At 42.6% G+C, this 17031-nt stretch overlaps 1 protein-coding gene across 1 annotated transcript in view; it reads right to left on the bottom strand.

The window, feature by feature from the left end:
* The window catches only part of EVL (Enah/Vasp-like), an 89610-nt gene that overhangs the window by 56615 nt on the left and 15964 nt on the right, over window positions 1-17031 (bottom strand). Inside the window, exon 3 of the mRNA XM_009480161.2 lies at window positions 16274-16451. Within this exon, the coding sequence (XP_009478436.1) occupies window positions 16274-16451 (178 nt within the window). The remainder of the gene's footprint in view (window positions 1-16273; window positions 16452-17031) is intronic.

Raw genomic sequence — 17031 nt, 5'->3', positions numbered from 1 at the left:
CCTCCACTGCAGATCCAGAAACCAGTCCACACACTTTGGAGATGCATCTCCAGAGTGCTGCAGGGAGCAGCTTGCATGCTGCCGCTGCCCTTGGGCTCCCCGCATCCATCCACCCCTTCATCCCCGCTTAAGGGTGCCCCTCCTGTGGCATTGTGCAAGCTAAAGCTTGCCAACCTTTGCATTAGGTGTGCCACCCTTGTTAGTCATCAGCAGCACTTAGTGATTTGGCAGGCTCTGGAGGACACCGAAAGTCTTGTCTCTTTTTATCCAAGTTCAGTTAGCCTTGCTGTTCTGCTGATTCAAAGTGTTTTCTTTTGCATTTAGCAAGAATCCTGTGAGATTTGCTGGCAAAGCATCTTGAGAAGTGAAATTGAAATGTAAGTATTTGTAAATGATGCAGGGGAACCTAAACACCCAGACCCAAATGTGCAGTCATTTGTATTTTGGATGCCAATACCAGTTGCCTATGATATGCTGAAAAAAGAAAACCCAAATATCCCGTAAACTAAAATGCCTTTGAACTGAACATCCATTGAACTTCAGAACAATCCATATTCAAATGGATTTCTGACAATATCCAACCTTCTGAACATCCTCCTGCTCCTGCCCACAAAGCACCAGACTTGCACATGGGTACCTGCAGTCCTGCTCCTCACTCTGCCACGCTGCAGGAAACACACCGTTTCTTCACAAGAACAAGCAATTCACATTTAGCAAGTTCAAGCAGTCAAAAGAGGTGATAATCTCAATGACTTGTGACCACGTGTTTATTTTTAAAGGTGTGAAAAAAGCCAAGATACTCCTCAGTCAATGCTGAATAACGTTCTCACTCCTAGCAAACAGCCAAGTAGCCTCCTAACAATACGTACGAACACCACCAACTTACATGTATCACCTGCTCCAAAGACACTGCCACATTGCATGTTGACTTTTGTGTTGCAACGGCTACAAGAGAAGCCAAACAGCCACCTATGTGTGTGTTTGAGCCTGCTCCTTCCCAGAATGATAGCTCTGGGCATTGTACCCTGGGAAGTTTACTACGAGGTTCCACCTCTTGTAAGTTTTAGCTCAGTATCCAGAGTCTGAACTCATCATCTGAAGTCTATGACCACAGAAGACAAAAGTTTGAGCAAACCTGGAGCAAGATGTTTGCCTGCATTGGCCAGGAGCAAGGGATTTGGCAACATTAGCTTACCATAGCTAGCTGTGGGGATCCGGGCACTTCTGAAAATACCAACAGTACTCTCTAATGTCTATATGGCCGGCTCCCTCCCACCTCACCCATTCCTATCCTTTGCACTCTTTCAAGAGAAACAAGATTTGAACGTCAGCTCAAGAGGTCCTACTCTTCTCCCAGTTCTCCCAGTGTATGTCTCTATCTCAGACCTTTAGCAGCAAGTTTCTCAGCACGGTCCATGCACATATTGTCAGTTCAAATACTAATACAGCAACAGATTTATCCCTAACAACATATTTATTCACAATAATAGATTGCATTCCTTGCAGAAAGCCATTTACAACATTTACACTAATTTGCTGAGACAACATTACACAAGAGAAGACTTACAGATGACAAATCATAGCTCATTGTCACCTACTGCAAATAACTGATTCTAAAATTTCTGCTTTACAAACCACATTGGAGTTGTCTCTCTTGCATTGTCTCCTGGGAGGTACTTTAGAAGCCCACAGCCTCCATGTGTGACAGTTTTAGAGCTGTGCCTTCTGTTTAACTCTTGCAGTTGACAGTGGGGGCATGTTTTTGGAAAGCACCTCTAAGCCAGCTGCCTCTCAGCTTCCCCACAGCAGCATTCTGCCAATTTGCAGAACACTACTAGAAACTGAGAAGAATTAAATTTGTGATTCCTTCTTCTCATGTCCTCTGAGTCCTCCAGAAGATCAGAATAAAAAGGACTTCCATACACTGAATTATGCATGGTCTTAGAGTAAAATAAAGTCATGTCCCCATTGTAAAAGAGTGATAGCTGCACTGATTATGTATTAAAATATAATCCTCTATGTATCTGTTGCCTGGATGGTTGTGGTACATCAGGCCTCTGTAATCACTGGCCTCAAATTCACAATCTTCCTACACAGACTTGAAACAGAACTTACCTTTCCCATAATCTAGGTACCTGTTTTTGCAAAGTACAAAATTTGGTTAATTATATTTCTGGGATAGGATGCCATTAGTACAGAAATAGTTCCTTCATGGATGCCTCTGTCAGTGCATATTCCCCTCTCTTACTGGACCTTCAGATTAGGAGCAGTAGCGGATCAGGGTGCTCACTGCTTACCTGCAGACCAGGGGGAATTGCCTTTGGAGCTTGCCATTGCTTAAGCTAAGAGAAGATATTAGTACATATTCTTGTCTATGGAAATGTTGATGTTTTTCTGCTGCATCCATAAAGGAGGAAGGGCGACAGACATAAGAAAGGAAGACTTAGAAAGGACTCAGGAGGAACACACTGGAGATGGGAGAGAAAAGCACTTGAGTAGCACCCCAAGACGCTGAGCCTGCAGCTATAGTAAACTGAGCACACCAAACTAAGGTCTTCCTCAGAGGGTATCAGTCCTACTGACTACAAATATCAGCTCTCTGGCCCACATATAAAGACCAGTTTCTAGTCAAAATCTTGTAGTCTGGCAGTCACAGGTGCTTTCTGAGAGGATTCAGAAGCATTTGGTTAAACTGCACAGATACCTGTAGTGGATACATTTAGGGTGTTCACTGCTTCAGAGATGAGTGAAGAAATTAAGCGCTGTTTTGCAGACACACAGAGGAGGATGCTTCTTCACATGTCCAAGCCAGGGTAAAACTGCAAGTGTTGAGCATGTACTTGTGCCAGCAAAGGCAATGCTGTTGGAAGGCCATCATCTACCATACAACCCTTGGATACCACCAACCAGAACTGAGAGCTAAGGGACCAGTCCTGCATTTCTTGGGCACCAAACTGTCACCTCAGTGAGATTCTGGGAAGATTAAGAATAGCACAAGGTGGATCTCTTATGTAAGATTTGGTCAATATTGGAAAACTGGGCTCATTTAAGCACTTGATTCTCTCCCTTAGCACTAGGATAGGCTTGCATCAAAATGGAGCAAAACCAGCACAGTAAGTAACTACTGTTATTTTCTTTCCATTTAAGGAATGAAATAGGCTTACATTTCTCTCTTAGATTGCTGTGCCCACAGTATCCACCTCTAATACCGTGCCGTATTGCACAGAAGAAGACAGACACACAGTTTTTCAGGCGCTGCACTAACCACCAGAGGGAGTCCCTGGAAACCAGCAGTGGAAGAACTGGAATTAAAATTGATGTTTTTTGTAGAGCACTCCGGAATACTAATCAAGACCAACAGATAAGGCAATCCATGCAAATCTGATTGACGGTGATTGCTTTGCAGGGTTTTGCTTTTTCATCAGTAGAATTGGAGCATATTTTTAAATTCACCTTCAAGACCTGAATCACACTGCCTTCTCCTCAGTACAAGTGCAAAGGCTAGGAACTTCGTGAAGTAAACTAACCTATTAGCAGATTATTTCCTTCCTGAACTGCAGTACGACCTGAGATTGTTCCATTTTATCACCGCTGCGGTTTGCTCCCTGCTGTGTTGCAGGGACCATGCAGCTTGTCGAGCCACCACCAGCAGCACGGGACTACATCTACACTCATCACTCTAGGAGAGCTGTCCTTGCTCCATGGAGTGGAAAGGAAACTATACAATTACTGTAGACTAGATGCCTAGCATTTACATGACTGAAGTTCAGTTAAATGAATCCCATTTTCAGCTGTATTGCTTCGTTGGGATTAACTGGAGAAATTACAACAGTCACTTCCATAAGGGTCTGAGATTCCGCTTCCAGAATGCCACACAGCCTAGGGCTTTTGGGTCTCTGACTTGGTGACTGCACGGAGTCATCTAAGAAGGCAATTAATAGACTTTGTGTGAGCTCCCCGGGGATTACCAGCCAGCAGCAGAAGCTGCTCTACATGCTTTGCTGACGGCAGCATATGGCGATTCACTCGGTGGTTGGAATTAAGCAGTAGACTTTCCCCTCAGCTGAGCCTGCTGTCGAGTGGGCTGCAGAGCTGTGCCCTGCCTCCTCAGCTGTACCACCGACTGTCCCCGCTCAGCTCTCTGGTCATAAACACTGTGTGTTTTGACCAGGAACATGTTTTTATTGAATGTGAACTATGGCACATAATGAAAGCAGAGTTTAAAGACAAAATCCAAAACCCTATTCATTTTATTTTGATTACATGTGAAAAATCCTCTCAGCCCAGCAACTTATTCCTGACTTCTATCTATATATGTGTGAATTTCTTCCTGAGTATAAAATCCAAAAATTTGCATGTACAAAGACCATCTGTTTGCAGAGCTCAGGCAGTCAGAGAAGTGATAATCTGATGTCCATTGCTCATGTGAATACACACACACGGAGGCACACAACTCACACATATTCTTGTGAGTTCTCACTAACTGTCCCAGTGAAATCCATGGAGCATCACTAAAAATACAGCTTATGCACATTCATTTCCAGGTCCCTAATTTATTATTATTAAACTAGAAGTTTAATTATTATTGTAGTTACTAATTAATTATAGCATAATTAGAAATAATTAATCTATTAATTAGAAAGTTTAAGAGAGGATCACAGCAAAATTGTCATAAACCAGAGAAGGGTTGTTAGCAGCAATCCTTTACAGTCAGTGAAATAAAAGGCTGAATTTTGCCTAGAGGTGCCTTGTAGAGACACCTAAAATACTGAATGTCCCAGGAGCATTTGTTGCTGTTCCTTGACCACAAACACAGCCCAGCTCAGACACAAAACCCTGTACTACAGATGCCTGCATTTCTACTCCCGTTAACAGGAGGGTGGTGATCACACGATTATTACTTGTTTGGAGTGGAATCACAGCTAGGGGAGTGTAAGAATTATTGTGTAGAGACAAGTATTGTACAATCCAGCTCTTAGCTGGGAACCCAGAAAGTCTACTAAATCAAAAAAGGCCCAAGTGTCTTGACAGCCCAGCAATGAGTAAACCCAAGCATCTTAATCCCTACACATTTGTGTATCTCATCTCAAGTTAATCACTGATATAAAGTAGCTATCACCCAACAGTTAGCATAGGGTATCCATGAAAAGTATAAAATACGTAACTGGCGGGGGGGTAACACTGGAATTAGACAGTATCATCATTATCAGAAGGCACCATTTCTGCAAGATGATACAAAATTAATACGTGTTCCTCCTGGGTTAAGCACAGTTGGGTACTTAATTAATGTTGTAGAAAGCTGGAGATGTCACCTTCCGTAAAATCTCTTGGAATTTTCTATAGTTTACTTTTCCAAAAATAGATAGCATTTGAAGGAGCACAGCATCATCTTAAAAATCAGCCTGTGTTTGGTGATTCAGGTTAGGAATGCCTACTGGTAGTTATGCCTCTTTGCAAATCTGGATCTGTGTGACTACCATCACAGCATGCTGCCTGGTCTTTTTTTTCTTTTAAGAATAATGGCATCCCTTACAGTATTTAAAATTATTTATTTTCAGTATTCTTTCTCCTCTTTTCCTCTAGGGAGAAAATTTCACAGAATGTTCTTTTCAACCTCTACTATGACATTATATATTATGAACTATACCAATATTTGGCTTTAAAAATGGTGTGAATCAGTCTGAAGAGTGGAGTGGGATGTCCATGTATGTACAGAGGTAAACGAAGCATTGTTCTGTGTGAAATTACAGTACCTCTAATTCATGCAGGGTCTGAAAAGGAAGACAAACTGCCTTAAAAAAGCAATTCTTGTTCCAACTCAAATGAAGTCATGTTATTTTAGAGACTACCCCAGGACACCAAATATCAAAGCACTTTAAGAATGACAGAAAATTAACACAACACTGAAAGAAGTTTTCTAAAAAAAGTAAATCTCTTCCAAGGAGCAATTTCTCTTTCACTGAAAGAAATCAGATGCTCAATCAATAAATAAATAAATGTCCCATAGTCTATTACTGTTGAGCAAAGCAAAATGCACTGAGTCTTGACATGCCGAAGTATGGCATTGGAAAAGGTAAAGAGAAAATACTGTTCTCATCACAAAAAGCCATTTGCTCCTCATATGCTTCAGATTTTTGAAGAGCTGTGGACTCCAAGCACAGACTTTGTGCTTACACAGGAGGTAAGAAGCCAGACTGGGTGTAAACCCACGCCTTTGCTCATTGCCCGTGCAGAGCAGAAGGGCAGAGTTAGGGCAGAGCCCACCACCACCCACCTGAGGAGCTGCACCCGCAGCGTGCTAGCAACACACTGCTGGTGTAGGCTGGTGGCAGGTACTCCTTCTCCTGCCATGACCCTTGGGAGAGGAGAGGAGGGGAAGCAGAAGAGGGAGAGTGACACAGAGCTGCTCTGAGTCACGGCATCTCCTTGGGCAAGGCAGCTTTCGTACTTCCGTGGCTTGAGGCTGAGCTCCACTCACAGCCGTCACTTGACGCAGCCCATGGTGTATACATAGTCCAGACTAACCCCCCCAAAAAGAAGCCCTTGCCAGATGAAGAGGTATATTCAGCAAGGAAACACCCTACAAATGGTCTCTAAATGAATAACGGCCAAAATCTGGCCTACACTGCTTGCACATATATTACTGGACTTCTTAAATTCTGATAATTACTTTTTCTAAGCTAATATACTCTTCTGCCACTTATTGTAGTCTAGTGAAAAAGCCACATTGCGTGTCCTACCACTGAGCTCTGGGAACTTTGCCAGTTTGCACTAGTTTCAGAAAAACAAGGGTTTGAGGGCAATAGTGCTAGGGAATCTTGCTAGCAGGTCTTCGCTCTCAACATGCGTGAGCCTCTCAACAATTTTCTCCCCACAGTTTCCTTCCTGAAGTGGTTCTCATTTAGTGTAGAAGAATTCAGCACAGCAAAAAACATCAGTGAAGACTCAAGAGCCGTTAGATTTGTTATGCTCTTCAAAGAACAGAGGCACCTTTTGTTGTTCTAGACGTGCGACAGCGGCTCCGGCACTGCCACTGCTCTAAGCAGGGATATAATAGAGTCCTGCAGAAAAGTGGCTAAGACGCGTACAAGCAACAGGCCATAGATTTTTATTACCATAACACTGGGAGAGCACTTCACTGCCCTCGAAAACTTTCTGCCATGGATCCCTACCATCTCGGGGATTGAAAAACTGAATTGAAAAAAAGCGATGCCTGCTTCTATAGAGCTGAATAATTAAATAATGGTTTGATGCTTCCTGACAGATGAATAATAGCCATGATATTTACAGTTCTAACACTGAAAGGAGTCTGTAATCCCAGTTTATCTATTCACGAATGAAGCAATTCACCTCCTGTGCTCCACTCAGCTGGAGCCAAGCTAATAGGGAAGATTAACCAGTTTTACTCACTGCTTCTTCTGGCTGGGCCAACTTCTTCCAGTTCTGGTTTTAAACACATTTCTCTTAACATCAACTCAACTTCTGAAGTGTACCCAAGTTCTTAGAAATGTCGTACACCCATCTCAGGAAACCCAGCTTAACCTGAGAAGCGGGCACTTGAGCAGTTTTGCAGGCAGGGGAAGCTTGCAAGGAAAGCGCCCGTAATTCCAGGAGGAGAAGTGTTGGTTATTTTGGAAACATGGACATTGGGCTCGTTTGAGGACTGTTATCCCCGTCAGCACAGTAAGGAAGGGCCTTGGGAGCAAGACACAACAAGTGTTACTATGGCCCAAGCTGATGTTTTTCAGCTGCGATAGCAAGGGACTCTGCCTTCAAAGGGTCGGTCCAAGATGGGAACCACTGAACGCGTGGTGGGGCACTGGTTACTCAAGAAAATTCACACCTTGTTTGCTGTGTAACAGCTCATCTCTGTCCAGTTCGCAAAGGAAGGAATTTATTCCTATAGTAAGCAATATACTAAAAGATTATTTATAAGTCAGATGGATTTTTCTGGAACAGATCCAGCGATAAAGGAAAAAGCTCATCATCTTACTTGAATTTTCCCTCCCTCTTCATTGACTTACAAAGCAAAGCAAGTTAGATCAGAAACTGCCCTATCTGCAGAGCATTTCTGAGTGACTAAAGTTTATATTGAAACCAGAGTAGGCATGAGGCTGGAAAAATTGTGAAATTTATTTCTCCAAACCTTTCTCTGGTGCTTTTGGAAGATGTCACTTGGGAAATATTTATTCCCCTGGGAAAGCTCTGTTTTTTAAAGAAGCAAAAGCTTTCTGTATTTTTAACATGCACCCAATTAACCATTGCCTGTGGCTTGCTGTTTTGGCTAGCACTAGGTGTCTGACCACATGGATCATATTTACACTAGTAAGTTTAAAAGTTTGCTATTTACAAGTTCTCTATGCCTACATTATAAATAGGAACAACTTCCAGGATGATTTGGTTAAAAGACCTGCAGCGGAATGGCATGCTTACAGTCCTGCAACACGAAGTTACACAAGCCTTTAAATGTTATTAGCACACTTAAAAGTACAACATGCACAGAATATACCATCTTAGTGGTTTATGTCCTGAACCAACACACCTGATAGCATGGGAAACGAATCCGCAGCACAGTATGCGAAGCGCCTCGCATGGGGCACAGATCTCTTTACACCAGCACGTTTTGGAACCAGCTGGCTGCAAGTGGGCATTGTGTTCTGTGGTGGGTCCCCTCCATTATTGATGAGTTATTTTATGTATTATGCAGTACTGTAATGAAGATGCAGTCTTTTGTCTTCCCACAGTGTGTCCTCTGTGGTGCTGAGAAGTCTTGGGGCAATATTATCAAATAAAAGTCACTGCATTGTAGAAGATGAATGCAGCTGACTGACTTTCCCAGCAGTTACACTTTAGTGCCTCTGAAATATCAAGAGACACAGGACTAGTTGGAAAAATTCTAATGAAAAAATGAACTGAATATAACATTACAAAATTCTATTAAAAAAAAAAAAAATTGTGTAGACTTTCATCTGAAATCCAGTGCACCATAATGTTCACGCACATCCTGCACTGACAGAAACCTTGCAAATACTTAGGGCATCTAACGAGGACAGAGAATATATGCTGTATACTGCCAGTTTATCTACTGTTTGATGAATCAATGCTTTATTCTTCTATTTCTTCCCTTACTTTGGAGGGCTCAAAGTGCTTTCCAAGGAACTTCCTCCCAGCAATACAGAAATGCAGTCACTTCTGGACAAGGATAAGAGCAGAATGACTGAAGGAATGGAAAAAGATCTCAAACTTGGAAGAACTTCACAAATCCAACTTATGGGAAAGGGGGCTGGAGAAATACATGTTAAATAATCCACAATGGTGGAAAAGAAAAGCCAGCAGATCTGCTAGCAGAGGAAGAGGAGTGAGGAGCAATCCTTCTGACTGCTAAAATACCCTCCCTGCAGAGTTAAATTTCGGTCTGTGAAGCTCCGTGTCGGAAGGGACGGGGCTGAACTCTGTACCCTCTGTGACCCACACGTCTGTATTGTGTAGTCTGTAAGCCACTTAGAACAAGAAAAATGCCTTCTTACAAGAAAAAAAAAAAACTCTATTGATTTTCTTCAAACCTCTGCCCTATTATTTCATGCTTTCCTCCAACGTCTCCCTTCTTAGTCAGATAAGGCAGCTGACCTCTTTAACTATGACTAACTCTTCAACATAGCCCTCTGCGTAAGGCTTTCCAGTGCATGCAGTTCACATTTAGAAATATAAATTATTTTCTTGCATTGTAAGTCAACAATAACTATCCAAGTGCCCAGGGCAAAGACATCAAAAGAAAAGCAAAAGTCCATAATATGTTATATTCACTATGTCATAGGCAGTATTTACCAGTAGGCTGCATGTATCAGAATCTCAATTCTTCTCCAAGAGGTACCAAGTCTTTAAACGATGGAAGCCCAAGATGCCCTCAGAGCTGGTCACACCAAGCCACAAAGCCCAGCCACTGGCTCCTTCTGCAGAATGTTCTGATGGAAACGTGCAGATGCTGCCAGGGACCAGCAGGGAAGCAAGGACAGTATCTGAAGTGAGCAAATAGGGATGGAAAGATGTGAAGCCATTCCTTTGCCCGTCTCTAGCAATTTGGTGAGCAAGAAAGGAGAGAAAATAGCCTCATTCCCTCTCTCACTGGGAGAAGCATTGAGTATGCAGGCTCTGTTAAGCCCTGCAGAGAGTTACCTTCATCACAGGTACCACCGGCTTTCCTACAAAATTATGTAAGGGAAGAACTTACTGATATCCTCACCTTATGTCCTGCTCCAATAACTGTGCCGTGCTGCCACCAGTCATTGCATTTATTAAATCTAAGAGGATGTAAGCCCTGAAGAACATGAACCTTGTCTGCTTACCAGACATCAAACAGCCTGCAGGCAGGATCTGTGCAAAATGCTTTTCCTGCAGTGTACACCTTGGGCAAGAAGGGGTGATGAAGGGTCCTCAGTGAAACCCGGCTGCAAGTGACAAGGTAGGCCAGTGACACTCCTTGCATCAGGTAACTCATGCCAGTAAAAAGCCTGGCTTCATAAAGTGGACTCCCATGAAAAAAAACCCAAACCAATTTAATGGGAAGTTATTTGTCATACTAATGGTCTTACTAAATGACACCGTAAAGAACCATAAGCAAGAGATTGGTAATGAGCAAGACAATGGTATCATTTGCTCTCATTTTGCATGCTGGCTCAGGACCAACTCTTCATCTTTTATTGTAAAGGAGAACAGATTAAAGAGCTGTATAAGGAAATCAAAGTAATTAGGCATAAACAAGCTGGCAGGTAAACAATTGTGATTCAGTGAGACAACTGTCAACCTCTAAAGGAAGGATGGTACACATTTGTATTATTATTTTCTTTTTAGTCTTATTTTATCTCATTTTAGATTACTCCCAACATGATCATTAGCATCTTACAAAGTACAAGACTGAGCTGAGTATGTGTTCGGCTCCTGCGCTGCAAGACTCGCTTCACCCCTCCCTGAGGATGCGCACTCAGAGAGGCTCCCACTGCAGCACTGAGAATTTGGCTACGCGGAAGATGGCCAGCCCTCCCCGTGGGTAAGAGTATGAGTTCATCCACTGCAGAAATATGACTAGACAGCAAGTTTGGAGTATACCTTTTCTCCCAACTTTCACAAACTTTGGGATGTCAGACTCCTAGGAGGGATCCCCAGGGATGATCTTGACATGTAACCCAGGTTAACACAGGCTCATGAGTCAGCAGCTGGATTTAGGATCTGATTCAGCCCATTTAACCTTAGGCATTTAACAAAACACTCGGTTTAGTTTTCACTAGTGCCCCACATAATCACCTCAGAGCGATGGGCACCTCTGTGGTGAATGGTCTCAGGTCTCGTAGTCTCTCTCATGAAGAAGTGGGACAGTACAGTAATTCTGAATGCTAGTCATAACTGTATATTCATTTGAAGTGACTCATTCATTTTAAAGTCAGCACTGCCTAAAAATTATTTCCAACTCCCCAAAACACAGACTGCTATAATTTTTTTAAACTAATTAATCTTAATGAGCCATTCAAAAACCCACACCATTGCTTTGCGACTAAGACTAGTTATTTTCCCAAATGGTACGGTACCCTGACTCCACATCTGCTGAAGATATGATGCAGTCTCAGATTTTCTGCTGTAGTCTACCATGATTAATTTTAGTCTATGCAAGTGGGCGGTGGAACGAAGGGAGAAGTAGTCATGGAAGCCAGAATCCAACTATGGGAAGATTAGCAGTACCTAAACACAATAATGTCTCAGCAGGGAATATATGAAACAAGTAAACATTAGAAATAGCACACCGCAAGCAGTGCACATAGCATATTGCAAACTGTGGAGCTAGCAGATAGATAGGGTATTCTGTACTAAGGATGAATGTGCCAGAGGGAACCTCTGTTTAACTCTCTGGTTTTGGTTGAGGATTTTATTAGTGTGTGAGCAGTTCTGTGCGTACCAATGCACTCCTTAAAGCTGTCATCCATCTGCATAAGCACATGGGCAACCTTAATACATGGATATGTAGATATAATAAATACCTTTTTTCCCTAATGATTCTTCCAGATGAAAAATCAACCCTTAATGCAGCATGCAGGCAGAAGAATGGATGGACTATGCAGGCAGTGGCTGTGCCCGAAAAGATATATGGATATGTGTGTTTGTGTGAATTCCTATCTGCATTAATTCATGCCCACAAAAGCTTATGTGCTATATGAGCCTAGAAAAGCAGATCTGAAAAAACATTTTGTACATTATATCCATTACATACTTTTGCTGTCAACTCACATGCTGAGATCATTGCAATAACTGGGAAACCTATGATGATATAAAAGTCCTCAATATATTCTATTATCAAGTTGTAGCTAATACAATTTTAAAGAGAAGTATTTATTGAAATAAATTTTGTAATTAAAAAATTAATTTTGATAAAAATGAATATTTGGGGAATTTGTTTCATGGAACCGGAGTTTTTTTTAAAAGCCACCAATGCTGAAATTCCCTTTAAACCAAATTTCAGTTTTTAACAAGCTTAGCTGTAAAGAATGGAACAACTGGCAATCTTTGAAACTTTTAACACTTTATGTATGAAAGAAAAGGGGTTGTTGAAGACTGAATATTTACCAGACTTTTTTTTTTTCCCTAGAAAAGAAAGTAGTAAATTTTTTCATCTGTGACCCAATTTGTGTCTGTCTATGTTACAACTACAAACTTTAAACGCAAGCTCTTCAGCATGGGCTGGATCTTATGTCTGTAAAGCATCTAACACACTTTGGTGTGCTAAGTAAATTAATAAAAGAATACCCCCAAAATGCAAATTATTATTTGCTGTATATTCATAAACTTTTCAGAAATCTAATAGGCTTTTCAAGTACTCAAAAATACTTTCTTAAAAATACGTGCTGTTCTTTGCTAGGAGTAGGTAACATAATTAAAGTATCCACTCTAAGGTAGTTTCTTTTATTTTAGCCAATCTTGAGACTCATGTTCCCACAGGGCACCTCCCTGGAACAACCTCAAAATCCTGCAAAAACCTCACTCCCTTTGACAGGAAGAGACAGATGGGAAAAAAAACCCCAAACTTGGCTTTCAGAAGAAAGGCAAACTCATCCTAGACATTAAACCAATCACTACACCAAGACCATAGTCAAAATATCCAAATTTTGGAGTCTCATCTGGTAGTCTGAAAGGGTTGAGCACATATGAGCAGCCAAAGACCTCTGTACTCTTCAGACTTGCATGAGTTTAGGACTGGTGAGTGTTGGCCAGATTTCCTCCTGAAGTCTCCTGCTGTGGCACAACTAGAGCTGAAAAAATTCGAGCTGAAAAAGGCAGAATTCAGTCCTCAATACTTCTAAATATAGCTCAGGATTTAAGATATTTCTTGATTTTTGATTACTTTTGCATTTGTCAGCTTAATAGGATGAATGGAAATAGCAAAAGAAAAAAATACAAACTTTTCTATTACAAATACACCTTTTATTAAGACATATTTGTGTATTGAAGGTTGTCAGGAGACAACCTGTCTCTAGAGAGCTGCTGTCCATTGCCAGTGAACACTGCAGTGAAACCTGGATGGCAGCAAGTGATGTAAAATTTGACTCACTGTGTTTTCAAAAGGAAAACAGGGCGTGGTGTATATTTTGCAGTAAAAAAGACACCACACAAGGACTGCTTTCTGTTCCCAGCCCAGGAGCTGCAGAGAGGTCATAGGCATGTAACTGAGGGCAGAACTTCATCCAGATACTGCAGACCATAAACTGGTTTCCATTGAGAAACCAGGACTTTGTTTGGGGCCCTTGTCAAGCTAGTACAAGGACAATTTCACAGAACAGTAAACTTCACCACAAACTTCAACTGCAGACAATACAGTACTTAGGAACATCAGTCAACGTCCAGAGTACAAGCCTTTGCATTTTACCTTACGAAATAAGCAAGACACCACACAATCATAGAACCATAGAACCACAGAATCATTTAGGTTGGTGTCCTGGTTTCGGCTGGGATAGAGTCAATTTTCTTCCTACTAGCTGGCATAATGCTGTGTTCGGGATTTAGGATGAGAATAATGTTGACAACACACTGATGTTTTAGTTGTTGCTAAGCAGTGCTTACACTAGTCAAGGACTTTTCAGTTTCCCATGCTCTGCCAGGTGCACAAGAAGCTGGGACAGGGCACAGCCAGGACAGCTGACCCAAACTGGCCAAAGGGCTATTCCATAGCATATGATGTCTTGCTCAGTATAGAAACTGGGGGAGTTGGCTGGGGGCAGCGATCGCTGCTCAGGGACTGGCTGGGCATCAGTAGGTGGGTGGTGAGCGGTTGCATCGCTTGTTTTTCCTGGGTTTTGTTCCTCCTCCAGTTGTTTTCCTTTTCATATTTTTTAAATCAATTTGTCTATTATCATTATTATTATATTTCAATTATTAAACTGTTCTGATCTCAACCCACAAGTTTTCTTACTTTTACCCTTTGGATTCTCTCCCCATCCCACCGGGGGGGAGGGTGAACGAGCGGCTGTGTGGTGCTTAGTTACTGGCTGGGTTTAAACCACAACAGTTGGAGAAGACCTTTATGATTGTCGAGTCCAGCCATTAACCTAACACTGCCAAGTCCACTGCTAAACCATGTCCCTAAGTGCCACACCTACACGTCTTTTAAATACCTTCAGGGATGGGGACTCAACCAATTCCCTGGGCAGCCTGTTCCAATGCTTGATAACACTTCCTGTGAAGAAATTTTTCCTAGTATCCAATCTAAACCTCCCCTGGTGCAACTTGAGGCCATTTCCTCCTGCCCTATCACTTGTTACTCAGGAGAAGAGACCAACACCCACCTTGCTACAACCTCCTTTCAGGTAGTTGTAGAGAGCGATAAGGTCTCCCCTCAGCCTCCTCTTCTCCAGGCTAAACAACCCCAGTTCCCTCAACCCTCATAAGACTTGTTCTCCAGACCCTTCACCAGCTTTGTTGCCCTTCTTTGGACACGCTTCAGCACCTCAATGTCTTTCTTGTAGTGAGGGGCCCAAAACTGGACACAGTATTCCAGGTGTGGCCTCACCAGCGCCGAGTACAGGGGGACAATCACCTCCCTGCTCCTGCTGGCCACACCATTTCTGATACAAGCCAGGATGCTGTTGGCCTTCTTGGCCACCTGGGCACACTGCTGGCTCATGTTCAGCCGGCTATCTACCAACACCCCCCGGTCCTTTTCGGCCAGGCAGCTTTCCAGCCACTCTTCCCCAAGCCTGTAGCGTTGCATGGGGTTGTTGTGACCCAAGTGCAGGACCCAGAATTTGGCCTTGTTGAACCTCATACAGTTGGCCTTGACCCATCGATCCAGCCTGTCCAGATCCCTCTGTAGGGATCTGTCTCAAGCAGGTCAACACTCCCACCCAACTTGGTGTCATCTGCTAACTTACTGAGGGTGCACTTGATCCCCTCATCCAGATCATTGAGAAAGACATTAAACAGAACTGTCCGAAATACCGAGCCCCAGGGAACACCACTTGTGACCGGCCGCCAATTGGATTTAACTCCATTCACCACAACTCTTTGGGCCTGGCCATCCAGCCAGTTTTTTACCTAGCAAAGCGTACGCCCATACAAGCCATGAGCAGCCAGTTTCTCCAGGAGAATGCTGTGGGAAACAGTGTCAAAGGCTTTACTGAAGTCCAGGTAGACAACCTCCAAAGCCTTTCCCTCATCCACTAAGTGGGTCACCTTGTCGTAGAAGGAGATCAGGTTCGTCAAACAGGACCTGCCTTTCTCAAACCCATGCTGACTGGGCCTGATCACCTAGTTGTCCTGTCCTCATACTAATCCTCTTTTTGAAAGTGAGCCCAAAAGAGCCAATGGCTGTAGCTGATATCTAACACACTGGAGATACCAGCTCTGAGTTCTACCTTATAGAACGTTGCTAATTTTACTATAGCTTCTGTTTACTTAAAATTATATTCTGCCATCTTACATGTAACACAACGCATACACAGATCCACATAAATCAGTGGGGCTACCTGCCTGCTGAGACATTCCCAAAGAACCATTGATTTCCTAAAGTGAGTTAAGGCACCATGAAAAATTAGAAGGAAGGTGAATAAAACCTGAAAACACGTACAATTCATAAAACAGCAAATGCTAATCTAAAGGCTGTCTACCAGACATCAACTTTTTTTATTATAACGTGTTTTATAATGGCATAGTATCCAATAAAACTGCACTAGGTGATTGACAACAAGCATTGTAAAATGTCACAGATTACTAAAAAGCATAGTGGCTGCTAATTTACCTCCATCTTGTGAGTTCATGATATTCAGAGCAAACAGCATTGCATTGGAGAACGTGGTAGCCTCTTCTTTGCTTGCAAAATTCAAGCCATAGACCTGCCGTGCATCGCGCCATTGATGAAAGGTAGGTGTTGCTTGATTGTACTTCAGTCCTTTCACAATTGAGTAATTAATCACTACCTGTGATTTGAAAGAGAGGGGTGAAGATTAGAAATAGTTCTGTTTTCAGTGGGGAAAAAAACACCAAACTTTTGGTACAGGATAATTAAATTGGTAGAGGCAATTTATATAGCAGCTCCAACATGGCTCTATGGTAAGGCAGTGTGCGTTTCAGTGACAGAAGACGCACCTCTGGGCATGAGATTTACAACAGTTCAGTTCAGCCTCGGGGACTTGCAAGCTAGTTTTGCAAAATCTATTACCTGCTCATGTTTTCTACAGCACCTCTGCAGGATACAGCTGTGCAGATACTGCAGACAGGTGTCAGGAGTCAGGCCCAGCAGCTGTTGCCATCTTTTGGGGGATGATCATGCCCAATTGTCAGAAAAAGGGCTCTTGGCACTAACCCTGCCCTACAGCAGATAAATGTTTGACTCGTTGCACTGGCTCTGCTTTTCTCCTGATCACCACCAGCTTCTTATGTTGAGAGAGTTTTTTCTCTAGAATCAGATAGGCAATGACAAAACCAGACAACTAAACATTTCCTCTCCCACCTCCTCCCTTGCTGTACGTGCTAAAATTTCCAGGTAAGGGATGATTG

This window comes from Pelecanus crispus, chromosome 6 (assembly GCF_030463565.1).
Source record: "Pelecanus crispus isolate bPelCri1 chromosome 6, bPelCri1.pri, whole genome shotgun sequence".
NCBI classification, from domain to species: Eukaryota; Metazoa; Chordata; class Aves; order Pelecaniformes; family Pelecanidae; genus Pelecanus; species Pelecanus crispus.
The sequence above is the reverse complement of the archived record's forward strand: the minus strand, read 5'-3'. Positions and strand labels throughout refer to the sequence as shown.